Below are 26254 nucleotides of genomic sequence, written 5' to 3' on the forward strand. Positions count from 1 at the left end.
ACTGAGGACACAACTGTAAAATGGCCTATTGCGGTATAACCTCACTTTAGTGAGGTCAGAAGAAATATTTGCGTATCGCCTGATAGAACATTCCATACATTGCATAGCTTAAAACGCCCCATTGCTTTTATGCTACGCAAAGATGCCGCAAGATTTTAAAGCTTTCTGTTTTGTAAATAACAACAACTTGAGTAGGATCGAGACTTTGGAAATTAAGATTTTGAACAAATGCTAGCAAGAAAAATTGCGAAGCTTCGAAACTTTGTAACTTCGTGATTTTCGCAAGCAGAACGTTGTTCGTGTCTGGCCGTGTTACGCTTCGGTGATCTTGTTATTACTCATCACGCAAAGAAAATAAACTATCCTTTCCATTGCATCGTTGAACGGTCAATCACAAAGGATTTAAACCACTTGATCCTATAAAAATGTAGAATTTTATTCCAAAAATATTGACTAAACGAGAAGTATTAGTTAATAACAGGTAACATTAATTGATCTGACAGACAATCAAAAACACACTGTTAGCTAATTTAATTCGACACCTACTGGGCTTTTGTGCCCGCCTTGAAATCTTAAAAATCTAGTTAATGAAAAGTGAAATAATCTAACTGCAAAATGGAAATTTGAACTGCTCAAAAAATGAGTTCATCGAAGATGGAAAACTAGCTAACGATTAAAGAAATTTGAAATAAAAACATTCAAAAGTGGTGAAAATCGATTTTCTGTAAAACAGCCCGCATTGTCAGAAACTGTCAGACTTACGTAACAAAGTCACTGAGAGTAAAATGTGTTTAATCTTCCTCTCCTTCGCTGGCCGATCGGTCGTCTCGCTCTGCCTCTGGCTCTGGTTCGGGATCAGCTGGTTCGGGCTCCGCGGGTTCGGGTTCGGGCTCTTCCTGATAAGCGTGGTAGCGGTCTGTCACCTTTTTAGGCTCATGGACTTCAACGTCGTCTATGGATTGCTCCACCATTTCCTCCATATCCTTCATCTCTTGTCGGATATGTGCGATTTTTTCCTTAATCATGTCGTGTTCTTGTGTTAGGTCGTCGATGACGCCCTCTTGTGGCTGTACCTTACGTGCAGCTTCTTCGAGGCGCGCCACAGCTTCCTTTAGCTGTTCTTGTAAAAACTCCAACATCTCGTTTTTCTCTGTTTCGTTCTCAGCGTACTGGGCATCTTCGGTTTCCATTTCTCTCAATTTGGTACTATTTGCGCTAATTGTTTCTTCCAGCTCAGTGGCTCTGCTTTCCAATTTTTCAACGCGTTCCCTGGCCTTTTCTACCTCAGCTAAAGTGACTTTCAACTTTTGCTTGGACTCCTGTAGCCGCTCGTCCGACTCCTTTGCAGTTTGCGTGGCTTCGGACACGTCTAGTTCCAACTGCATCAAGCGTTCGTCGCTTTCGCGATCGTCTCCCTCCAGTTGTTTGCAAGCGCATTCGTGCTCCATTGAAAGCGCCTGAACTTCGGCCAATCTTTCCTCCTTCTCCTTTACATGTTCGTCACATTTTGCTAGTTCATCTCGTACGAGGGTAATTCTTCGCCTGAATGAATCTGCCTCATTTTCATTTTTGTCGCAATCTTCTTCCATCTCACGATGTTTGGCTTTGGCCGTGATCTCCCTCTCTTCTGCGCTCTCGATCTTATCCTTCAAGCCTTGCAGCTTTCCTTTAACTTTACCCATTTTAATGTCGGCCATGATGTACCCTTGTACTTGCTCGTGAGAACAGAGATTGCAACCCACCGGCGTACAGCTGCACTGTAGAGAATAAAGCAAAATGTGATCTATGGAACGCTGTCTGTGTTGTTTTAGTAAATGCAAATTATCAAAAGCTCCTGAGGTGTGGGCCTCTTTCACGAGCGCAGATTGGTGGCCGCTCGGCACCTTATCAGTTCAGGTTTAATTTACGTCCACCTTATACCTGTTGAAGACCCAGGAAAAAGTAATTTTAATTCATGTTCAATTTTTCACGCGTTCGGTGAAGAATCTACGCAGCAGTTGAACTGTCTAGTTTTTCCGGTGGATTCATTTTGTTGTAAGAGTTTTTCAACCCGCAGATGTTTCAGCCCCTTTGTCCGCAATGAATTGAACTTGATCTGATCAAAGCTAGCATTGTTGCAGACAGCCCGACATAACACTTGACTTCTGAGTTGCGTGACTCATCTCGGTCACCCGTTACGCCCTTTCCCAGATTTGAGTTTACGCCTTCATGTTTAATTAAAGAAATGTATATCTTTCTTTTGCGCAATAAAACTATTTGATCTGTCCGACAAATTTTATTTGAATTCGAAAACGTTTAATTGTTTTTCTTCCAAATGAAAACGAAACAGCTATGTTGTCCCTTTTCAATTTAAAAATGTTCATGGGTCAATAATATAATAATTAAAAGCATCGCACACACTGTAGTCTGCCTATGATTTTCGATTTTCTTTTTGCTTAAAACATAAACTAACCACAGATTGGATTTTACAAGAGCTTAGTAGTGGTACACCCAGACTTCTCTATTTCTACTGTTCATGAATAAATGCATCTCAAATGAACAGAAATCTTGAATATGGTTTTAAATGCATGGCTCGAATGTTTTCTGCGGTCGAACAAATCTTCCTGGTATGTCAGTAGAGGGGGGAGGGGTAAGGGGAGGGGAAGGGGGAGGGGGAGGGGGAGGAATGAACCTTTCAATGTCCTAGAGGAACTTCTCTTTTAATACTAGAGTCACGTGACTTACGGCCGGACATTGACAGCTGTTTGTATTTCATCCGACCGTCCATTCGTTCGTTGGTTCGTTGGTTCGTTGGTTCGGTTAGACAGTCAGTCAGTCAGTCAGTCAGTTGGTCAGTCAGTCCCCCCTCCACTCCGCCACTCCTTCCTCGCTTTTATGAAGAAAACAAGTCTGTCAAAAAAATACCAAAATAAAATCCCCAGATAACTTAAAGCAGGGTTGAGCAGGGTATAAATCTGTTCATTACGGAATTAAATACTTGCCAGGTCTGATTCCGTTGGCAAATAGATTGTCAGGGTAACAGAAAATATGAAATGAGGAGCGGGTGACATCGAGGAAAGACTCCCATTCTATAGAGTATTTTACATAACGCGCGGAGATACAAATTTTATCTTTAAAGATGGTATCTCTCATGGTATTCCCAAGTGGCCATTTAATCTTCTGGATATCTAATATTTAATCTTCTCGAAATCTAAGACATCTCCGTATTTGCACCGAAAACAGTGGTCACTTCAACTGAGGTCGGGAATATAATTCGCATCCCCGCGCGGTCATGTAATATCCTCTATGTAAGATGTGAGAATGTTTTCATCTCATTGTTCCTAACTGCCAACGTTGCAATCTGTTGGGCTGAGCTATCAAACGCTATTGTAACAATATATTTTTTTCTGTCGAGGTTCCATGTAAACAATAGCCTCCATTTCGTACGAAAATATGCTCGGATATTTGTCTGCGGACATAATCTGTTCAGAGAACCGAAAACTGAAAGCTCTGAGGTACAGATAATGTCAAAGGACAAATATCCGATCATATTTTCGCGCCAACTCACGGTGGCTATTTTGTTTAATTTATTGACCTACAAATATTTTTCAAGCCCTCCCCCCTCCGGGGGAGAGACTCCCATATGAAAAGGACAGAGGTGTTCGTCATACCTTTTAGCGGTTCAAAGGGCAGAGATAATGTTTTGTTTTAGAATTGATACCTCTTAGGGATGAATAAAAATTCAAGTGACGCCCACAAAACAGGATCTTAGAACCTCTTAGGGGTTCTTTTCAAAATTTCTCACGAAATTTTCCACGAGCATCCCGGCCTTTCCAACACGCGTGGTTTGGGAAATTGGGGAATATCACTCAACAGTTTTAGCTGAGGAATATTCAGTCATGTGACGCGTTTAGACCAATCGCGTCCGAATGATAGTATTTGATGGATTATAAGGGCAGATCGTGTCTCTCCGCCAATACTAAGAATCGGAGAAAATTAAATGGTGAGCTATAATGTCTGAAAGCAACCCATAGATGGACACTCTATAAGGTAATTGAGCATACCACGTGATGAGTTTTTGTCAGGGACGAGAAAGGTAACATTTGGTAGTGAACTATAACTGCCAAGGGGTTGGAGGTCGTCCGCATAATTCCCCGGCCGGGGACGATGCTTCGGGGCACATTAAGAATGGACATTTTTACAAGGTAATTCACTTCCCCGGAAGTTTCAAAGAACAATTCAATCCACACGCGACTTTCGACTTGAAGAAGTTTAAAACTACTATTGTAGAAAGAATTAGCAACCGTTCTTTGAAGATAGTTTAATTAGTGCTCCAATAATTAACAATAAGATTGTGAGCTCAAAAAGAACGTATAATTGTGCTCTCTGACAATATTGACTCTATGTTATTGCAACAGGTGACGTCTCTTCAGTATAACTGTAACTACAAACAGGTTTCTTTCCCTATGATCTCTTCGTTGTTGCACTCGGAACGTACCACGAGATGAACAAGCTCTTTACTTCTGGAGAATGAATTAATATTCGTTCTAAACAGTGGAACCATTAACAAAATACACGTAGAAACCATCGCAAATCCCCCTGCGCAAAAAAACGCCACGGCATAACTGTCAAATGTGTCGTATATCCAGCCCGCGATCGAGGGGCCAGCGGTTTTAGGGATAGAAAGAAGGCAGTACAAGGTACCCAGGGCAGACGCCAATTTGCTGTCTCCAACTAAGTCTTGCACAATTAACGGCAAGGAAATTAAAAAACATCCCTCTAGGAGACCATACATAAATGCATAGGTTGCTAGCCATTCGTAATTGGTTGCTATGGGAACAAGAGTCGTGAAAACACTGATTAAGAGAAGTGTGATCTGTAGAGTGGTTAAGCGACTGACTCGAGGCAGGTCCAGGAATTTGCCAAAGAAAGGACGAATTGTTAACGAACCAAACCCTAAACAGCTAACCAAAAACACTGCTCTGTTGGAGGTTTCACCGGAATCCTTAGCAAGTCGAACCTGATAAAAGAAATAATCAATTAGTCAGTAATAAATTGTGAGCTGAAAAGAAGAGCAGAAGGGAAGGAGGGAGGATGAATGAAAGGACGAAAACAAAGAAGGATATGTTAACTTACTAAATGCACATAAGGAACCAAGTAACCAGGCATAAACATGCACAGGGACGCCACAAAAACCATGAAGCTTTTGTTCTTGAATATCGACCAATCAAAACTAGATTTCTTGATATTTTTCAACTCAATTTGGTCAAACCCAAGTGAAAGAATCGATCTTGTAATAAATCCACAAAGCACTAAAACCAGCTGCACTCCAGCTAAAATTCGAAAGGTCTTTGCCAATCCCAAGTAATTGAAAAGTTTCTGCATAACTGCACTATAAACCAGAGTAGCAACTGGAGCTCCAAAAAATACGATCCCATTGGCTAAGCCGAGTCGCGCCCGGAAAAACTGAGGAAGCAGAAACAAAGCGGAACAGTAACAAAGACAAGAGCCCAAGCCCCACACCAAACCATAAGTTAAGTAAAGTAAGTAGATATTTGTGGCGAACGATGACGTAAACATCCCAACAGCACATGCGAGTCCACCCAACACAATGACGTTAGCGAATCCAAGCCGGTTACCAAGGAGAGCGGAAACCATTCCAAACGCATGCATGCTTCCCGCTGCCATGGCGGTCACCCAAGCTGAGGAGATATAAAATCAAAGCAATGCCTTTTAAAATAGAAACTACCTCATAAAGTTTCATGGTTATTGTTCAAAAGATCTGAATTGGAAAAGAGTCCTTATGACAGATGACGCTGTTGAAATCAACTTAAATAAATGGAAATAAAGGAGGCCTGAGAGAGATTGGCAGGTGAATCGAAAAACTGAAGGAGGCGAAAAAAGCGGGGAAGTGATAAAAAGACAAAACGATCTAGAACGCTAGCAGTGCAAACTCCTTTACAAACCACTATGAATTCTCGGGTAAGAGCATGACGTCAGTCCCTCGCGTCACGCACTTGTCACGCTGCTTCTTTTTCGTTCCGACAACGACATAACAATAGGGCCATGGCCAGAAAAAAAAATATGACTGAGGCAATGTATATGGCTTAATTCTCTTGCTAGGTATTTAGGGTGTTTGTGATGACTACAAACAACGAAAAATAAAAAGTGTCTCAGTTTGCCTGTCATTAGCCGCGCCCTGACGCTAGAGTACTGTCGCGGTCTTTTTGCGAGAGGACAGGTAAAAGTAAACCTGTGAAACAAGAAGAAAAAAAAGAGAGCTACCAACCCCCTCATAAGAGAAAACCTACAAAGCTACCACGCTCGCTTTTCCGAGCCGTCGTCTGACTATCGCCCCTAGCCTGTCTGTTACATACACAGGTATTCTGGCAAAACTGCTATTTCTTACTATTTCCAAGCAAAATGTAATATTGACATAAATTAATATTTTGCCGACATCGAACAGAGAACTGGGTGCGAGCAGGTGCGAGCATAGTACGCAAAGGCTCATGGTTAGCATGCACGTTTGTAAAAAGAGACGGTTGAGAAACTTGTGACATTCTACGGTCAGCCTTGCCACTGGCACTTTCGCATAAGGTTTATTCAGTTTTATTTTGTAAATAACGTTATCTGATTTATCTTTCATGATTCTGTTGTTTACATATGCGACCTAACTAATGTGGGAGTGCTTAGCCCCAGCACTAGAAGTTACGGTGCTTTCTTGTAGACAGGACCTATAACATAAATGGTACTGCATAGAAACAAGCAAACAAGTACACAAAAGAATAACAGCTTAAATTTTGCAATCTAACTAGCGAAAACAACAAATTTTGCCCTCACTACACAACCGAACACGCTCAAAGGTTGAGGCATGGGCGCTTTGGTCAGCCAGGCCTAAGATATGTTTTAATTGTGACAATAAGATTACAACAAAGTGGATAGGAGATAGATCAAATAACATCCTACACACGCCAAAGCCGGACACGTAAGCACAAGAAACCTCTTATTAGGAAAAATAGGAACCGTGTAGCCCCGACCAAATGTAGTGGCGGCACCTTTGGGGTTTTAAGGTTGATATGGTTAGCAGTTATATAGTCTACATACTGTGTTTGCTTGCCGTTAACATTTATTTACTGCTCTTTGCTTGCGGTTAGCATTCAAGGGGTGAAGGAGAAGGCGACTAAATGTGTCCTACCATGAATTATATGCCGTAGGGTAACCCTGGCACTAGATAGCCAGAGCTGAGCAATAGGGTTACCCTAGCGCCAGGGTAGCTGCCTTGTTAACGCTCTGCTAAGAGACAACTCGCCTACCCGGGACGACTTTGTTCGGGCTCCAAGAAACAATGATGGAAATACCGGCAAATCAAATTCACATTTTGTTTCAATTTTGCTAATTCGAATACTGGCACCTTTTTGCGACGAACTTGTCGCTAAATATTCGATTGCAGAACTGTTTATAATTTTTCCGTCAAGTTCATCCCAAACTAAAGAAAAGTAACCGTCTGGAAATTTAAGTGAATTGAAATGATTTCATTGGAACTGATAAACCACGTAGTTCAAATGAAATAAAAAGAAAATAGGGGCTAGAAAGATGGCAAACAAAAAAACCTACAAAGTCCAGTACAGCGGAATGGTGGGAGGTCATGATGTACATACAATAAAACGGAAAAACGAAAGAAACATGGTTATTTGAGTGAAACTGAAACTGAAAGTATTAATGTGGGTAAGCTTTTAGCCCAGTGTTAACATGAAAGAATTGAAGACATTTCAACCCTTCTAGCCGGTTCCATAAGGGTTACCCGGCCAGGGGGCTATAAACCGGCTCGACTCAGCAGCAGCAGTCACGCGATTTTGGCGGGACCGAACATCCTCACTGTCCACTTTTTCTTCGATGTCATAACAGTTTTCAGAGCTACTCTGACTGATCATAGTTTTCTTACAGCTCCTACATGTCGTTTCCTACGAGGGTTTTCCTCCCTTGCTAACGACGTTCTTTGTCAGACAAAGAGCTTTCGTCTCTTCCGGTGCACAAGTCGCTCTCAACGACGCTGAAGGGCGCCATATTGAAGAATCGCATTTTCAATATATCAGCATAAATGTTCCATAATGTAAAGATTAAATTCAACACGGCAGAAATGCCACGTTTGACAAACGGCCCGCTTCGTGACGTTTACTCTTGGACAAATAAAAATTATCAGCCATATGGAAAACTGAGCTTTCTGTGTCAAGATTTGAAAACGGAATTAAAAGTGAAAGCAAAATGGTCACCTGTAACATTTTTTTTTTTTTTTTTCATTACCTTCACACTGATGCCGAATTCTTACAAGGACTAAGGGAGTCCGAGCTGAGATTATACACATGAGATTATACACTGCACGCGATCCACGATGTATCAGTTATCTGATGCCTGTTTGGTTCTCTTCGGTATATATATATAGCGATAACCTGAGCCCAAACATTTTCGATCCAAAACAAAACAACGACTTCTTACCGGTCTGGCCGCGGTTGGTGTTGAATTCATCCAGCAACACAGTGAATATTATTCCTGAACTGTTATTCTGCCCACCAATGATAAACATCACAATAAAACCGACCGCACAAGCCGTCCACGAACAGCCTTCATCCAAACGAGCTTTCGCTGAGTACGTTTTCCTCAAACCCGAGCTCGCTGGAATTTTTATTTTCTCTTTTTCGCGTTCCGAGTCAGCCATCAGGTAAATCTAGACGATAAATATATGCGAAAATCACTCTGGGGTTCTTAAATAAGCATTTAGGCACGAGGTCAATGGGTGGCTTGTCACGATTTGAACTGTCAAATGTAACGATTTTAATTTTGCTGGGTCGCAAAGCAAAATAATCAGAGTACATTGTATGTTATGTATGACTGCGTTATTTTTTATAAAAGCACGTTTTTGTATGAACGATGGGGCTGAAAAAGGACAAAATCATCACCCGTTATGGTTCAATTTTACTCGTGGTATAATCTAATGTTTGCCGGGTGTTTTCCTGAGTTCTGGGATATGATAATAAACTGTAGGTAAATACTACACGAATATAAATGCGTTCATGACAGGTGATGTGATGTCTTGTGACATGTTTTGACATTCACCAGCTAGAAAAAATGTTTCTGATTGGAGAATGTAACAAAAAAATACTATATTGTAAGCAGAACATGGATCTTTTTCAAGACGAACAATAGACTGTTTTCGACATATCAAAATTCAACTTGATAGTGAGTCCTAGAGGACACAAACAGAGGGAATTGAATGATACGTTTGTTCATTTCTTTTGTTTGTGTCCTCTAGGCCTCACTTTAATATGTAGAAAGTGACCTATTGCCCTAAACCACTCTGCAATGAGGGTCGTACAGGGGTATTCTCATGACGCATGATTAGCTGATTTTATTTTCCGTGGAACGTGAATTTAGGGACTCGGAATTACTCTTCGTGATCCGTTACCTGAGGGGTTTTCGTGACCCGTGAAGAACTTGAATTATTATACCGACATTCGTGGTTTTACCACTCTATTCTATTCTAGTCCTCCGAATGGTTAGAGTCGTCTATCCAGAGTGATAAGGAGCCTTTACTTAGCCTTTCGCGATTTTGTTTTCCTCAAACACTCTTTCTAGTGTAAGGACAGGTTATTAAAAAGAGTATCTTACTTGCTTATTTTCGTGATTCGGGAAAATATATCCGTGATCCGTGATCCGTGATCCTCTATTTTTTTCCGTTCGTGAACTGTGCTAGAGATTCCCCCCCCCCCCCCCCCCACCGTATTACCCCGCTTATTAAGGGAGGCGAAATTGTATCTAAAATAATCATTCCCTATCCACAATTTCAATTGTTTTATTCTGGTCTAAGTGGTTGAGGTGAGGTGGTCAGTGCCACAAGAGCTGGTACACAACATGTATAAACCAGCTTTACGACTTCAGAACATCGCGCATACAGTTTGAAACCTGAAATCTACGTTTTTTACCAAAAATTGTGGTTTGTTAGCGATACTAAATCAAGGGTCGTGGATGAGCTCATGTGAGCGCTTGGGCCATGTGATGACCACGAGTTGAAGATCCAAATTCAAAACTCTGATCCCCGTCAATCATTCTTATGCCGGAATGGCTGGCTTATGAATGGCTAGCGGCCTTGCAGTCCTATATTGAAGAAAGTAGATCCGCCATTGTTGTAACTGTGTAGACAGTCTTGCTTAATTAAAGGAGCTAAGTCACGGTTTGCGCATTTTGAAAAGTTTAGCCTAAATTTTTCAAGTTCGTCGTTTGTCACCATCCTTGAACCTTTTTGGTTTATTATTATTTCTAACCAGTTTGTAAAACAAAACTTTCACAGTCTTCTTCAACTGATCCCTAAGTCATTCCCTTATACATAAAAGATTTAGTCTTTCACAAGCATGTCATTATTCCAAAGCTTGAGCAAAATCAATTAATAATGTAACAGTATCTGTATAACTAAACAGCTCATCAGGGTTTCAAGATATTCACCAAGTCACCATGGTAACATCATTGTATGAAGTCACATGGTCATCGGCTCTAACACAGTAATGACGTCACTCATTGTAGAGCGCCTGGAGGGATCCTTTGTAATACACTGCTCTGTTAAATCTCGCAGATTTTTGTTCCACATCAATGCAATCTGTCGCTCTCTTTCATCAGGATTGGGTGTTTGGTTTATGCAAAGCTCACAAAGAAGTACACCGAAACTGTAAACATCGATCTGTTTGGGAGACAATTAAAGAAAGAGTTCAAAATGTTCAAATCTTACTGTTTAAAGTGGTCAATGCACTTAGCTACACCTAGCTAGTTTACTGGCATGTCACTTAAACTGAAAGAAACAAATATATCAACTGAACATAACACGGGCTTGAAAATCCCAACTGGGGGGAAGCAAACCAGTTGGCTATTTACAAGCATGTCCGAGGAGTTGAACTAGGGTCTATACCGAGAAATATCTCCAGCTTAGTGGTCAGAGCGGGACCTGAAACCGCTACCTCCGGATTTCAAGTCCGGCGCCCTAACCACTCGGCCACGCTCGCCTCGTCCTAGTTACCAAAGGAAAAAAGGTTTATCATCATGAAGTCAGACACCGCAAGGACGATATTTTCTAAACACTGACAAAAGGCAGATCCAGGGTCAATGAAAATTTTGATTTCCGTTTTATCTCGTCAACAAAAGCTTGATCAAGCTCTAATCCAGGAATACTGCCTATCCGGACTTTTGAACAAGCCGACCGAGGCACTGATTTCTCTTTCAGTCATTGCCATTGATTTAATCGTTTGAAATTAGTCAGGTCAGAAATGAACAGCAAAAACTGGAAAAAGCAGACCTTACTAAAAGGTACAAAAGTGAACCAAAATTCAAATTATTTAAAGTTACAAACTCAAAAGTGGATCAAAACTTACAGTAATCTTGAGTGGCCTTAACCTTGCTTTGAACAACCCGGTCCTGGTTAGAAAGGCCGGCACAGTGAGAGCGAAATATGTCCCAGGAAAAAAATTAAATAGCGTACACAATGACCCCAGGTATGGTTCTAATCTCGACCTATTGGTTTGAAATCCAGCGCACGGAAACTTACGACTACAAAGTTAGGGAGCTTCTTCAGTGTTTCATTAATAACCAGATAACAGAGATAACAGTTCAGTAAATGAAAAGATATAAATGTGAGTGCCCTACCTTGGGAGATTGGCTCGAGTTGCTTGCCTCAGGAGCTGAGTAAAACGGATTGCCCGGATTCTCTGACATTTTGCTGCCCATGAACTCCGCTGACCCAAAATCACAGAGTTTCCCGCGCCACTTGTCACCTTGGCGCCAAACCATGACGTTACCACTGTTGACGTCACGATGAAGAATGGGATTGGGCCGAAAGCAGTGAAGATAGTTGAGTCCGTAAGCCACGTCAAGCGCCAGAATTCGGATGAATCGATTGCCCAGAGATTTTTCATCCCTTACTAATTGCGAGAGAGACATATCCATGAGCTCTGCAACTAACAGTGGCTTACTAGTGCGGTATTCGGCCACAGCCAAGAACTGTAAAATACAGGGATGTCTCACTAAGGTAGCAAAAGTGATTTCGCGATCAAACAGAAGCCTGTTGTGTGCTGACTGAATGATTTCGTGGATTTCTTTCACAGCCACTTTCGTACCTCGAAAATTCCCTTCCACAACTCTTCCCCACGCCCCAGTACCCAGGACCTTGTCGGAGAGTTTGATTTCATCTCTCGAGATCATCCACGGCTGATCCCCGCGGAAGATGTCGGTGGTTTGACGAGCTCTTTCCATCTCGTGTTCTAGGACGCGAATGCGTCTTTGATACGTTTCCACGTCCGTTTCAGCACGTTGCAAACGTTCTTCGCAAGCACGCTTCTCGTCACGTAACGTATCGTACGCACTTCGTTGCGCTCTTCTCTCGTCCTGCCATTGTTTCTCTAGTCGATCCAAGCGGTCAGTTGTACCTTTCCTTGAGTTCTCCAGAGTCTCCAAAGTTCTGTCTTTCTCCAAAAGGAGAGTTTCTTTCCGCCTCAGTTGATCTCGCAGTTCAGCACGTTCATCGCTCGCCTGCCTCAAGGCCTGTTCTTTTTCTGTTAATCTTATCTCTAGTTGCCCAAGATAAGCCAGGCCTCTCTCTTTCTCTCTGTTTAACCTGTCCACCGAAAACTTTCGTTCAAGGCTGATCTTTTCACTCTCTCTTTTCTCTTGCTGCATAGTTTCTTTTTCTCGCTTGAGTGAATTAATCTCTTGCTCCCTCTCTCTCAGGGTGCTGATTTTTTCTTGTATTTGAAGTTTGAATCGTTCGTTCTCTCTTCTGAGCGATTCAAGTTCAACTCTGGTGTCTAAATCAGCTCTGAGCGCACTTTGCGATTGACGGGTATGGTTTGTATTTTTGTTGCTCAAACTCTCCATCGCGCTCTGCATTTCTTTCACGATCCCCTCTTGCTCAGCAAGTTGCTTTTGCAGTAGTTCGACATTTTCGTTTGCCTCTCTCAACAAGCGTTCTTTTTCTCTCAACTCGGACTCCTTCTCTTCGATCCGTTGTGTGAAAACCTGCATTTTTTCATGAAAAGACTGAATGACGAACTCTTTGCCTTCAATCACTTTTTCTTTCTCCTCTATACGTTCCAAATGGCGCTCTCTCTCATTCGTCAAGCGATCAAGAATTGGCTTGCCTTTAGAAAGAATTTCATTTTTACCGTGTAACTCAATCAATACGTTTTTCAACTTTGTTTTCATGGCCTTCTTGTTACGAGGAATTTGTTTGTCCAAATAATCTTCCGAAAGTTCATCGTCATTTTTGTTGGGACTCTCCTGTTTGAATTTTTCACGTTTTTTCTCCTTCTTTCCTTTGGCTTTTGCAATCGGCTTTTCACTTGACTCTTCAACATCCTGAATCCCTGAAGAGGTTGGAGGTGCCGTGTTTTCTTCATTCTCGTTCTCCACAATTTGAAAAGATCTTTCAACATCTAAAGAATCTTGTGAGTTAAATTCGGATACTTGTCCTATTCTTTCTAGCTCTTTTATACTCTGAAAAATATGCACCAGATCAGTTGATGGTGATTATAGGCTTCAACAGATTGAACAAAGTTAAACTCCCAGTCTCCTGGCGACATTAATTAAATGGATGCGAAGTGTACAAGAAAAACACCATAGACAGCTCATCTCCCTTTTTAATTAACCACTGAATTATAATGCAGGATTAATAAATGACACACAAAAACATCTTAACAAAACTCGCGAAAAAGTGCGAAGTAAAACGCAGTTAAACGGGTCGGGTAGATGCTGTCTTAAGTTCTCACATGAATGGCTTGATACCCTTTGTGAGGACAAAGGAACAAACAACAGAAACAATGTCCCTTGCCCCAAAACAATGACAGCTGCTAACAAGCAAAAAACCTTCAAGCTTACGAGAGCTACTACACTTTTGAGTTAAACGCAAGCACTATGAATGAAACAATTGCCATTTTCTTGCGTTTTTCTTTCATTTACTTTTGCATTCTGTAGTATAAAACACGTGTTATACAAGCGCGAAAAGTGGCACCAGTGCTGCCTACTGCGTCCGAAATTTATTACTCGGATAAGTCTCTATGGCGTACTGCGAGATAATCCTTGCAAATTTTAACTTTCAACACCAAAAGAGTTACTAATAGGTGAAATGCAAGTCAGTAAACGAAGAAGTGATTAAACTCTCGCATACTGACTGAAAATAACATCATTGCTAACGGTGTGAAGCTATTTTGGTCAGCGGATGGATATTACAGAGCTACAAATAACCATGAAATGAAGATTAGGTTCATGCAATCTCCGGGTCTAATACTCAATAACTGTTTTAGCCAGAAATCTCAGATTTCTACTGGCGTATACATGTAAACATAAGACTATGCTGAGATGTTATTACCATTGTTACAGTGGATCGTAAAGCAAATTTTTAACTGGCCAACAGTGAGTTAAAACTCCAGCAGGGAAGGCGATTTTAGAACTCATTATCAAATCGATCCATCGATCGATATTGAGAAAGAGTGCGGTGAAACAAGGTTAGCACTAACTTACCGTATTACCCATGGCTGAATCTTCGTAGCTGTGGTAAAGTAATAAGACTCAAGTTCTTTATAAACACAAAAGATTTCAGTCGGCCAAGGCTTACGACGTAGTTCAATTCAGTTTAGGGACGCACAAACTTCTTCAGTTGACTCTACCGAGAGAAACAAAGTTAAATGCACTTTTCTTCGAGGAAGTAGTTGTATAACTGACCGGAGTATACTATGTTACTTGAAACAAACAGGCGGACACCCATCTACGTTCGAAGCCTGTTTATAATTCAACGGCCAAACAACTTGATATTAGCTGATGTCAATTATGCATTGTGAAGCTCTTTTCATGCCCAAAATACACGCTACGTAATGACTATAGACAATGAATAATAAATAACTGTGAAAACAAAAGCACTCGAGCGGCAAGGCATAAGATTGCCTACGTACTTCCTTTTTGTCACTCTGTTCATATTTACCGCCTACTTTCGCACGTATACCTTTTCAGCAAATTGTATTCTGTTGCAAGTCTTCCTATTGAAAAATGAAGAATCGACAGTACATTTTTTTCCGCATTTAAGCAAGTCCCTGTTAGGATTTGCCCGAGGGAAAACTCCCATATATAAAGGACGGGGGTGCTCGTCGTACTTTTAAGGGGTTAAAAAAAAATGGTTTTGGTAGCTCTTATGGTGTTCAGCCTCAAAAGGTCAACAGGCGGAGCTTTTGCTGTACCTTTTATGGTATTGAGACGAAAAAATATGACAGGAGATAATGTTTCGTTTTAGAGTTGGTACCTCTTAGGGTGAAAAAATTTCAAGCCATGCCCACAAAACAGGATCTTCGTACATCTTAGGGGTTCTTTTCAGAATTTTCCGACGAGCACCCCAGTCCTTTCTATATGGAAGTCTCTCCCCCACCCCCTCCCCCGTCGGGAGGATTTCTTCTGTACAGTCGAACCTCCACTATCTGCCACCTCTCTAAAACGGCCACTTTTTTACGTCCCGGCGGACGGTCCATACATTCGCTTAATTGAACCTCTCTACAAAGGCCACCTCTCCTCAAGACCACAACGGCAATGGCTACTAAAACTCGTCGCAACTGCCAAAATACTCTCGACAATGGCCAGTAAATCAACGAATGACGACTGGTGGAAACAAACCCCACTTTTCATCGGAAAAAGTAATGAAACTTGATCCCTTCTTGGCGTTATTTCTGTTTCATTGACATATCTTGATTGCGTTACTTATTTACATCCTACAGTAGGTGTCATATTACAGCCCTGCCTCCCCATAACTGCCACCTCTCTACAATGGCCACTTTCCTCTGTCCCCAAGGTGGCCGTTGAGGAGAGGTTCGACTGTATATCTATGGCGAAGAAACAAACCTGAGAAACTGAAAACAGGCTTGCTAATAAGAAGGCTTTGACTCGACCAGGGCTCGTAGTTTTCGAAGCACTGCTGTGACATCTTCAAGCGTCCCTACTAAAGTAAAACGCAGCTCTATTTCTACGGTTAGGCCTACCGTCCACACTAATCCGTCACGAAAACGGTGCTTTTCGAAAACGCCCTTCACACAGGAGCAATTTGAAAACGCTGACATTTCGTTTTCGTGTGGACGGAAAACATTTTGAAAACGGAGCTTTTCGAAGTCGCTGGTGTCACGACAATCATGTGATTTTGCTGACCGAGTTTTCCTCAAACCATGGATAGTAGAAGACTGTACTATCCATGCTCAAACACAACTCCAAAATGGCCAGTGATTCTTGGGTTTTAAATTTCTCCGGCGTAGTGTGGACGGAAAACATTTGATGCGTTTTCAGAGTGAAACCTCTGTTTTCAAATTTCTCCGGCGTAGTGTGATCGGGGCCCTAGTTCCTACATACAAAATAACGAGTTTATTAGTCATAGATGATGCGTCCCGCCCCACTGCACTCCATGGATTAGTCATCTCCTTTTGCCGAGTTAAACAAAGCGTATTTCCCTAGTGGACGGCACACGCTTTACCCAGGTTCTCGGATACTTGGGTAGCGGCTGACAGCGCTCGATTTCCCTACAGTCCAAGTAACTAAGTGCTTCCCAAAGACATACAATACCAAGTGTCACAGACATAACATGACTATTATATTTATTGCATTGTAAAGCATAAAAACACAAATAAGCGCGACGATAAAACATCTTATCGAACGGCATAAAAGTCTATAAAGAGAACTTGGACGTTTAAAAAGAGTCTCAAATCTCGAGATAAAGACAAATAAAGATTGAGGGATAAGATTCTACAAGGTAGCCGTCCTTCCATTGATTGTCACCAGTCCCTGTGCTCGTTAAGACTCCGCTTGCTGCGTCAACACTGCTATGACGTCACTTATTGTGGGACGGGCTTCGGGATGCCACTCGACACAACGCATAATGAGCTCTCGAAGGACACCGTTAGTTACCAGGACTATTTGTTGGTCGATCTGCTGAGGGTCTGGAAGCTCTCTGATGCACATCTCGCACAACAATAAACCGAAACTGTAAACGTCCGCCTAGAAGAAAACAAGAGACAAGTTTGTGAGGAAAATAGTACAATAAGTAAAGAATATTCGTTAAAAGTCTTCGTCATCGGTCAGTGTCGACCTCCATCGGTCAGTATGCGCTGGGTCATCGTTTGGTGCTGTGGTGACGTCACGTTTGGAATAGCGTCGGCTGTGACAGGTCCGTCCGATTCTGGAGTGACAGTCTCTACCACATCGAGTACAGGTATGGGTGTTCGCAGGGTTGTCTCCACAGGAGCGCGCCTTTAAAAGCACGATAGCCTGACTAGCAGACGATTCCTTTCTATCTTCTAGGCGAAGAGATTGAGAAAGCGAGCAAGCAAACGAGCGCGCCTGGGGTGAGAAAAAATGGGGAGAAGTGGAGAGGGGGTGAGCAAAAAAAGGAGGAGGTGGGGAGGTAAGGAATCATTTGTTGCCCCACCTCCTCCCCTCGTTCCTTATAAAATAGAAATGTGTCGGGCCAAAAGAATTCAGAAATTTCCTCACTACTAAATTTCTTCTCACCTTTGGAGACTGTTGAGAAGTGAGAGCCTCTGGCGCTGCATAAATCCTTGCTCCGGGATTCTCCGTCATGTACTGACGCATGAAATTTGCCGCTCCGTAGTCTGATAACTTGGCCCTCCAACTGTTATCCCGTCTCCATAGCAACACGTTGGAACTACTTATGTCTCTGTGCATGATGGGAAAAGGTTTATTAAGGTGGTCTTATACCCTAAAAATCGCATTTTTTGCGTACAAGGTCGATTTTTTGAAAACGTCATAAATAGACTCTTTAACCATCCCTTTGCATTATTCCAGGGTGTTTTTGACCAGAAAAAGTCATTTGTACGAAAAATGTATCAAAAACTACTGATATGTCTAATTTTTGGCCATAGCAACGCCCCTAACAACGACTGTTTACAGTTGTTGGTTCAAAATCGTGAAGAAACCATTTTGCCCCTGGGACCGCTCTCTAGAGGAAATGATTTGGTAGCTCTTATAGTGTTTACCGCTGGCCATATTTTTCGTACGGACTAAAACTTTTGGCTTTCGATCGACGAATGTGTCATTCGCTTTTCTTCGAGTAAAGTTTTAGCTTTCTTTTGTGGTTTCAAAAGAGATTTGGATATAAGATGGCTAGAACTGGCAATAGACCCCGTAAACGTAAGTTCCACGGAAATCAGCATATGCAGAGAAGTCCTAAATCGGCGAAAATCGAAAAACCTATCGACGAAAATGTAACTATCCAGTCTGCCTCAGAAAGGAAGATCAAGGCCAAGCTTGAGGTTAAAGAAGAAAAAGAAGAAATAATCAGCAGCAGTCTGAGTGGATATCGTCTAATGGATGTGGAAATCTTGGCTGATGTATTGAGGCTTTTGTGTTGCCAAGAGTGTGGTGAGTCAAATATTCAGTTAACAGAGGTATCCTTTAAAAGGCATGGTTGTGCATCATGTCTTCGATTATTATGCTTGGACTGTGGGTGTAACCATTGTTTTTACACGTCTAAAAAGATATCAAGATATTATGAGGTGAACAGAAGACTTGTTTATGGGATGAGAACGATTGGGCAAGGGGAAGCATCAGCTAGGAGATTTTGTGGAATTATGAACATGCCACCCCCACCAAAACCAAAGGCATACAGTAAGCACAACAAAGCTTTGCTCAAAGCAGCAAAAGCTGTGGCCAATCAGACCATGAATGATGCCCAAAAAGAAATTCACCATTTGAAAGGTGAAGATGTCGAAGGATTTTCAAACTGTGGGGTTTCTTGCGATGGGACCTGGCAGAAAAGAGGCCACTCTTCATTGAATGGTTGTGTAGCAGTATTATCAATTGATACAGGGAAATGCCTTGATGTTGAACTGCTGAGCAAAGTCTGCCAGACCTGCCAAAGACATGAGACCAATAATGATCTCCAAGCAGAGCAGGAGTGGCAGATAAACCATGCCCCAAAATGCAAAGCAAATTTTAAAGGCTCAGCTCCATCAATGGAAACAGAAGGAGTGAAGCGAATCTTTGAGAGAAGTGAGGAAAAACACAAATTGCGTTACACTGAATATTATGGGGATGGAGATAGCAAGGGTTTCAATGGAGTAGAGAAGACTTACATAGACAAAGGACTTAAAGTTGTAAAGAAAGAATGTGTTGGACATGTCCAGAAGCGTGTGGGGACAGCTTTAAGAAAACTAAAGAAAGAGAAAAAAGGTATGGGCGGTAAAGGAAAGCTGACTGATAGAATGATAGACAGGCTGCAAAATTATTATGGGATTGCCATAAGAAGCAATGTTGGCAATCTATCGGAAATGAAGAAGGCAATTTATGCTAGCCTCATGCATTGTGCCTCTTCAAAGGATCGCAATTTACATTGTTATTGCCCTGAAGGAGCAGACAGCTGGTGTCGCTTCAACAGAGACATTGCAAATGGTACAAAGTTGTTCAACCAGGTCCTGGGCTCCCTGTTGAAATCATTGCTGAGCTTAAGCCAATTTACTTCAGGCTGAGTGAGGATGCTCTGCTGACCAGGTGCTTGGATGGAAAGACCCAGAATCAAAATGAAGCCATAAATGGGATGATATGGGACCGAGTGCCAAAAGATGTGTTTGTGGGAGCTGACACTTTAAAGCTTGGAGTGAATGATGCTGTTTCCCACTTCAATATTGGAAGCCAAGCAGCATTAAATACACTCACAAACAGTGGAATTGAACCTGGGGAGTTCTGTGTTGAGGAAATGAAAAGAAGTGACAAACTGAGGCTTGGCAAAGCAATTTACAAAGAAACAGATACCTCTAAGCGAAAAAGAAAGTTGCTTCGAGCCCGTCGAAAACAAAAAGGGGATCAAGCACAAGAAACAGAAGGAGTGACTTATGCCTCAGGATCCTTCTGAACTCTTATTTAATGCTATCAAGCAAAACTGTGGCTGAAAAAAGTTTAATTGAGGTTATTTCATTAAAAATGAGAAGAACATTATCTCATTAAATTATGTCTCAACTTTAGAACCATTTTTCTCAAATTATGAAAATTACCAAATTGCGACACTTCCAAGCAGGATATCTCTGTGGGGTTTTAACTAATTGACTTGAAACTTTCAGCATTATTTCCTGATGTTATTCCCTTGGTGACAAACCTCAAAAAAATTGGGAATGTTTAACACTGTACTTGCAGTAAAAATGTTTTTGAAGTATCTGTCATTGCTTTCCCTTTTTCATAGGAAAAATTATCAAAGCAATCATAGTTTCCTTGTTTTTTGAGGTTTAACACCTGGGTAATTTATTTTGAAATAGAATAAAGCTAATTTTACTTTTCTGTGACCATTCTAAGCGGAGTTATGCTGCTTATAATAGACCCACATTTTTCACCAGTGGGGGGCTGGTTAATCATTAACTATTAACATTCGCGAGGTGAAAACAGTTATTTTGGAGTCAGGAAGTGATAATCTATAAGATGGTATAAAAAGATATATTCAAAGATAGTTAATAAAAAATTTCATTTTTAGGGTATAAGACCACCTTAAGATGGAGATAGTTCAGTCCGCGAGAAACATCCAAAGCGAGGCAAACGATCTCCTCTTGATGTAACGCGCGCTGGTTCAAAATGTTCCTCAAGTCTGTGTCCAGCAACTCCGTCACAAACAATGGGCTTCCGTCGTCGTTTGTCGCGCCTATGAACTGAAGTAGATGCGGGTGTCGACAACGCGACGCAATGCTCATTTCGCGCTCAAACAATCTGCGATTATGAGGAGACAGGATAAGCTCGTGAATCTGCTTCACCGCAACTTTACACCCGCGGAATGAGCCTTCGTAGGCTTTGCCCCTGGCCCCTACACCTAAAATGTTTTCAGACAGGGTGACCTCGTCACGGCGGATGACTCAATCACGTGGCTCGAGTCGCCGATACTCGGCCAGGGTGTCTCGCGCACTAGATACCGCTGATTGTAATTCTCGAAGGCGGTGCTCGCTTTCGATCGCGTTTCTTTCGCTGTCGCGGATGCGTTGTTCGTAACGTTCGCGTTCTCGTTCAAGGTTCTCTCGATCTTGCTGCAAGGTCAATCTTTCCTCGGTAAGTTCTCTCTCAATAGAGATGCGCCTGTTCCTTTCTTGATCCATTTGAATCTGCATATTTCTTAATCTTTCCTGTAAGTCTGCTTTCTGTTCACGTTCCAGCTGCAAGAGACGCAGTTGTTCTGCCAGGCATCTCTCGTTCTCACTGTTTAACTGGTCGACATTTTCGTTTGCCTCTCTCAACAAGCGTTCTTTTTCTCTCAACTCGGACTCCTCTTCGATCCGTTGTTTGAAAACCTGTATTTTCTCATCAAAAGACTGAATGAAGAAGTCTTTGCCTTCAATCACTTTCTCTTTCTCCTCTATACGTTCCAAATGGCGCTCTCTCTCATTCGTCAAGCGATCAAGAATTTCATTTTTACGGTGTAACTCAATCAATACGTTTTCCAACTTTGTTTTCATGGCCTTCTTGTTACGAGGAATTTGTTTGTCCAAATATACTTCCAAAAGTTCATCGTCATTTTTGTTGGAACTCTCCTGTTTGAATTATAATGCAGGATTAATAAATGACACACAAAAACATCTTAACAAAACTCGCGAAAAAGTGCAAAGTAAACCGCAGTTAAACGGGTCGGGTAGATGCTGTCTTAAGTTCTCACATGAATGGCTTGATACCCTTTGTGAGGACAAAGGAACAAACAACAGAAACAATGTCCCTTGCCCCAAAACAATGACAGCTGCTAACAAGCAAAAAACCTTCAAGCTTACGAGAGCTACTACACTTTTGAGTTAAACGCAAGCACTATGAATGAAACAATTGCCATTTTCTTGCGTTTTTCTTTCATTTACTTTTGCATTCTGTAGTGTAAAACACGTGTTATACAAGCGCGAAAAGTGGCACCAGTACTGCCTACTGCGTCCGAAATTTATTACTCGGATAAGTCTCTATGGCGTACTGCGAGATAATCCTTGCAAATTTTGACTTACATCACCAAAAGAGTTACTAACAGGTGAAATGCAAGCCAGTAAACGAAGAAGTCATTAAACTCTCGCATACTGACTGAAAATAACATCATTGCTAACGGTGTGAAGCTATTTTGGTCAGCGGATGGACATTACAGAGCTACAAATAACCATGAAATGAAGATTAGGTTCATACAATTTCCGGGTCTAATACTCAATAACTGTTTTAGCCAGAAATCTCAGATTTCTACTGGCGTATACCGTAGTTTCTCGGTTATAAGGCGCACTCGGCTATAAGACGCACCCCAAACTTGGCAACTTAATCATGCAAAGTTCCCAAACTGAAAATTATGTGAAAATACTCGGTTATAAGACGCACCAAGAAATGAAGAGTTCATAAAGATAAAATTTTATTCTCTTGGCACAATTAGCACGCGAACTCTCTGTAAACGTGAACAAATTTCAACAAAAGTGAAAAAGTCACACATTTAATGATATACACGAAAACAAAAGCTAAAAGTTCGCACCTCTAATGATAAACTTGCGTGTAAACAGACAACGCATACACGTTAATTTCAGCTTTCCTGCTCAGGAGACATATTTCGTTTTTTATAAAGATTCTAATAAATATTCAACGATCCGAGAACCAGAGATCCAGAACCTTGGAGTTCACCGGGAATAGAACAGTTCCAGTGTTGTCATGCGGTGCCGACAAGCAGAGTTTCACAGTTGCACTAACGGTGAAAGCGAACGGCGAGAAACTTCCCCCGAAGGTCATATTCAAAGGAGTTCGACAGCTGAAAATCAACGTGCCACCAAGGATGCAGGTCTCCGTTCACAAGAAGGGCTGGATGGACGAAGAAGGTAAGCTAAAACACTGTTTATTCTGAGCAGTATCTTTTCAACAAGCGAGCGAGACGAGTACACTTCTTGTTTCTCAGAAACGAGATTCGAATTTCATTGTTGACGTATCGTGTTACCTAGCACGTACGCGCGTATGCAAATTTCAGTTTGTTAGCTTTTCTCGTGCAGTTGTTTAACACAATGCGGCCTTGATAATAAAGCTTTCTAGCATTCTAAGACTGTATTTCTTATTAATTTCTAGGAGTAATGGAGTGGATTCGACGCAATCTTCGGTACACCCCAGACCAAAGAGCTCTCCTCGTGTGGGATTCATTCCGTGGGCATTTGACAAACGCCGTGAGAGATCTTCTGGCGAGGCGAAACGTAGTAGTCGCAGTTATTCCGGGTGGACTTACGCCCGTGTTGCAGCCCCTGGACAAGTGTATCAACAAACCTTTTAAGACCAAGGTGCGATCCCAATACCAGACTTGGATGGTGAACGGTCCGTTCACTTACACTCCGTCGGGGAAGAAGCGTGCGCCGAGCAAAGAACTGGTTTTGCAGTGGATCCAAAAGGCATGGCAAGAGATACCCGCTGATTTGATCGCGAACTCATTCAAGTGCTGTGGAATATCAAATGCTCTGGACGGCACCGAGGACGAAGCTGTGTGGGACGAAGAAGAAGCTGGAGACGAGGAAGCAGATGATGAACTGGAGAACGAGTTTGACACGGATAGCGAGGAGGAAGACTAGACATCAATAAATTTCAAAACAACAACAACGGCTCTTTTCAGAGCCACCCGGTTCTTTTCAGAACCACCAAATCTTAAAAAAGTCAATGACCAATGTTTAGTGTCTTTTATTTGTCTAGTTTTAACTGTAAGTTCCGGTAAAATTGCTGTCGTTAGATTTTTTTGCGCGAAAATATTCGGCTATAAGGCGCACCCCAATTTTGGCAAAAACTTCCCAAGCAAAAACAGATTTTCCTCGAAAAAACCGTGCGCCTTATAACCGAGAAACTACGGTACATGTAAACATAAGACTATGCTGAGATGTTATTACCATTGTTACAGTGGATCGTAAAGCGAATTTTTAACTGGCCAACCGTGAGTTAAAACTCCAGCAGGAAAGGCGATTTTATAACTCATTATCAAATCGATCCATCGATATTGAGAAAGAGTGCGGTGAAACAAGGTTAGCACTAACTTACCGTATTACCCATGGCTGAATCTTCGTAGCAGTGGTAAAATCATGAGACTCACGTTCTTTAACACAAAAGATTTCAGTCGGCCAAGGCTTACGACGGAGTTCAATTCAGTTTAGAGGGACGCATAAACTTCTTCAGTTGACTCCCCGTACCGAGAAGAACAAAGTTAAATCTAATCTTCTTCGAGGACGTCGTTGTATAACTGATCGGAATATACTCTGTTACTTGAAACAAACAGGCGGACATCCGTCTGTGTTCGAAGTCTGCTTATAATTCAACGGCCAAACAACTTGATATTAGCTGATGTCAATTATGCATTGTGAAGCTCTTTTCATGCCCAAAATACACGCTACGTAATGACTATAGACAATGAATAATAAATAACTGTGAAAACAAAAGCACTCGAGCGGCAAGGCATAAGATTGCCTACGTACTTCTTTTTTGTCACTCTGTTCATATTTACCGCCTACTTTCGCACGTATACCTTTTCAGCAAATTGTATCCTGTTGCAAGTCTTCCTATTGAAAAATGAAGAATCGACAGTACATTTTTTTCCGCATTTAAGCAAGTCCCTGTTAGGATTTGCCCGAGGGAAAACTCCCATGTATAAAGGACGGGGGTGCTCGTCGTACTTTTAAGGGGTTAAAAAAAAATGGTTTTGGTACCTCTTAGGGTGTTCAGCCTCAAAAGGTCAACAGGCGGAGCTTTTGCTGTACCTTTTATGGTATTGAGACGAAAAAATATGACAGGAGATAATGTTTTGTCTTAGAGTTGGTACCTCTTAGGGTGAAAAAATTCAAGCCACGCCCACAAAACAGGATCTTCGTACATCTTAGAGGTTCTTTTCAGAATTTGCGACCAGCACCCCAGTCCTTTCTATATGGAAGTCTCTCCCCCACCCCTCCCCCCTCGGGAGGATTTCTTCTGTACAGGCGAACCTCCACTATCGGCCACCTCTCTAAAACGGCCACTTTTTTACGTCCCGGCGGACGGTCCATACATTCGCTTAATTTAACCTCTCTACAAAGGCCACCTCTCCTCAAGACCACAACGGCAATGGCTACTAAAACTCGTCGCAACTGCCAAAATACTCTCGACAATGGCCAGTAAATCACCGAATGACGAGAGGTGTAGACAAACCCCACTTTTCATCGGAAAAAGTAACGAAACTTGATCCCTTCTTAACGTTATTTCTGTTTTATCGACATATCTTGATTGCGTTTCTTGTTTATATGCTACAATAGGTGTCATATTACAGCCCTACCTCCCCATAACTGCCACCTCTCTACAACAGCCACTTTCCTCGTCCCCAAGGTGGCCTTTGTGGAGAGGTTCGACTGTATATCAATGGCGAAGAAACAAACCTGAGGAACTGAAAACAGGCTTGCTAATAAGGAGGTTTTGACTCGACCAGGGCTCGTAGTTTTCGAAGCACTGCTGTGATATCTTCAAGCGTCCATAATAAACGCAGCTCTATTTCTACGGTTAGGCCTACCGTCCACACTAATCCGTCACGAAAACGGAGCTTTCCGCCCTTCACAAAGGACGAATTCGAAAACGCTGACCTTTCGTTTTCGTGTGGACGGAAAACATATACATTTTGAAAACGGAGCTTTTCGAAAACGCCCTTCACACAGGAGGAATTTGAAAACGATGACCTTTCGTTTTCGTGTGGACGGAAAACATATACATTTTGAAAACGGAGCTTTTCGAAAACGCCCTTCACACAGGAGGAATTTGAAAACGCTGACATTTCGTTTTCGTGTGGACGGAAAACATTTTGAAAACGGAGCTTTTCGAAGTCGATGGTGTCACGACAATCATGTGATTTTGCTGACCGAGTTTTCCTCAAACACAAATCCAAAACGACCAGTGATTCCTGGGTTTTAAATTTCTCCGGCGTAGTGTGGGCGAAAAACATTTGATGCGTTTTCAGAGTGAAACCTCCGTTTTCAAATTTCTCCGGCGTAGTGTGATCGGAGCCTTAGTTCCTACATACAAAATAACGAGTTTATTAGTCATAGATGATGCGTCCCGCCCCACTGCACTCCATGGAATAGTCATCTCCTTTTGCCGAGTTGAACAAAGCGTATTTCACTAGTGGACGGCACACGCTTTACCCAGGTTGTCAGATACTTGGGTAGCGGCTGACAGCGCTCGATTTCCCTACAGTTCAAGCAACTAAGTGCTTCCCAAAGACATACAATACCAAGTGCCACAGATA

The 26254-nt window shown here is 42.0% G+C and overlaps 3 protein-coding genes and 2 pseudogenes across 5 annotated transcripts; 1 reads left to right on the forward strand and 4 right to left on the reverse strand.

The window, feature by feature from the left end:
* Positions 1-415: 415 nt before the first annotated feature.
* On the reverse strand, positions 416-1830 carry LOC110043376 (tropomyosin-2-like). The gene has a single exon (XM_020748828.2). The coding sequence runs from the start codon at positions 1695-1697 to the stop codon at positions 792-794; it is 906 nt and encodes a 301-aa protein (XP_020604487.2). The 5' UTR covers positions 1698-1830; the 3' UTR covers positions 416-791.
* Positions 1831-4285: 2455 nt separating this feature from the next.
* Positions 4286-9683, reverse strand: LOC110043386 (monocarboxylate transporter 8-like). The gene is made up of 3 exons (XM_020748840.2): positions 8473-9683; positions 5116-5681; positions 4286-4999 (listed from the first exon to the last, which is right to left on the reverse strand). The coding sequence occupies exons 1-3, from the start codon at positions 8690-8692 to the stop codon at positions 4424-4426; spliced, it is 1362 nt and encodes a 453-aa protein (XP_020604499.1). The 5' UTR covers positions 8693-9683; the 3' UTR covers positions 4286-4423.
* Positions 9684-9810: 127 nt separating this feature from the next.
* LOC110043529 (uncharacterized) lies at positions 9811-24638 on the reverse strand. 2 transcript variants are annotated; one of them, XM_089283220.1, is made up of 4 exons: positions 24034-24638; positions 14530-14671; positions 11662-13506; positions 9811-10705 (listed from the first exon to the last, which is right to left on the reverse strand). In XM_089283220.1, the coding sequence occupies exons 2-4, from the start codon at positions 14539-14541 to the stop codon at positions 10505-10507; spliced, it is 2058 nt and encodes a 685-aa protein (XP_089139346.1). In that variant the 5' UTR covers positions 14542-14671; positions 24034-24638; the 3' UTR covers positions 9811-10504. The 2 variants fall into 2 exon arrangements, with proteins under 2 accessions (XP_089139346.1, XP_089139347.1); XM_089283221.1 differs by lacking the exon at positions 14530-14671.
* LOC149117476 (putative serine/threonine-protein kinase DDB_G0280461) lies at positions 16615-17733 on the reverse strand (annotated as a pseudogene). Its single transcript, XR_016205669.1, has 2 exons — positions 17545-17733; positions 16615-17031 (listed from the first exon to the last, which is right to left on the reverse strand). The product of XR_016205669.1 is annotated as a putative serine/threonine-protein kinase DDB_G0280461 (transcript).
* LOC110065560 (uncharacterized) lies at positions 18153-20519 on the forward strand (annotated as a pseudogene).
* Positions 24639-26254: the final 1616 nt, after the last annotated feature.

This window comes from Orbicella faveolata, unplaced genomic scaffold, assembly GCF_042242905.1.
Source record: "Orbicella faveolata isolate gen_17 unplaced genomic scaffold, um_ofav_v1 contig_12, whole genome shotgun sequence".
Taxonomy (NCBI): Eukaryota; Metazoa; Cnidaria; class Anthozoa; order Scleractinia; family Merulinidae; genus Orbicella; species Orbicella faveolata.

Coding starts and splice junctions, on each gene's coding strand:
- LOC110043376 (XM_020748828.2), bottom strand. CDS start 1,697: ATGGCCGACATTAAAATGGGTAAAGTTAAAGGAAAGCTGCAAGGCTTG.
- LOC110043386 (XM_020748840.2), bottom strand. CDS start 8,692: ATGGCTGACTCGGAACGCGAAAAAGAGAAAATAAAAATTCCAGCGAGC. Junction 5,682..8,472: donor CACCAACCGCGGCCAGACCG/GTAAGAAGTCGT, acceptor ATATCTCCTCAG/CTTGGGTGACCGCCATGGCA. Junction 5,000..5,115: donor TGGTTCCTTATGTGCATTTA/GTAAGTTAACAT, acceptor TTCTTTTATCAG/GTTCGACTTGCTAAGGATTC.
- LOC110043529 (XM_089283221.1), bottom strand. Junction 10,706..11,661: donor ACTCGAGCCAATCTCCCAAG/GTAGGGCACTCA, acceptor TCTCCCAAACAG/ATCGATGTTTACAGTTTCGG.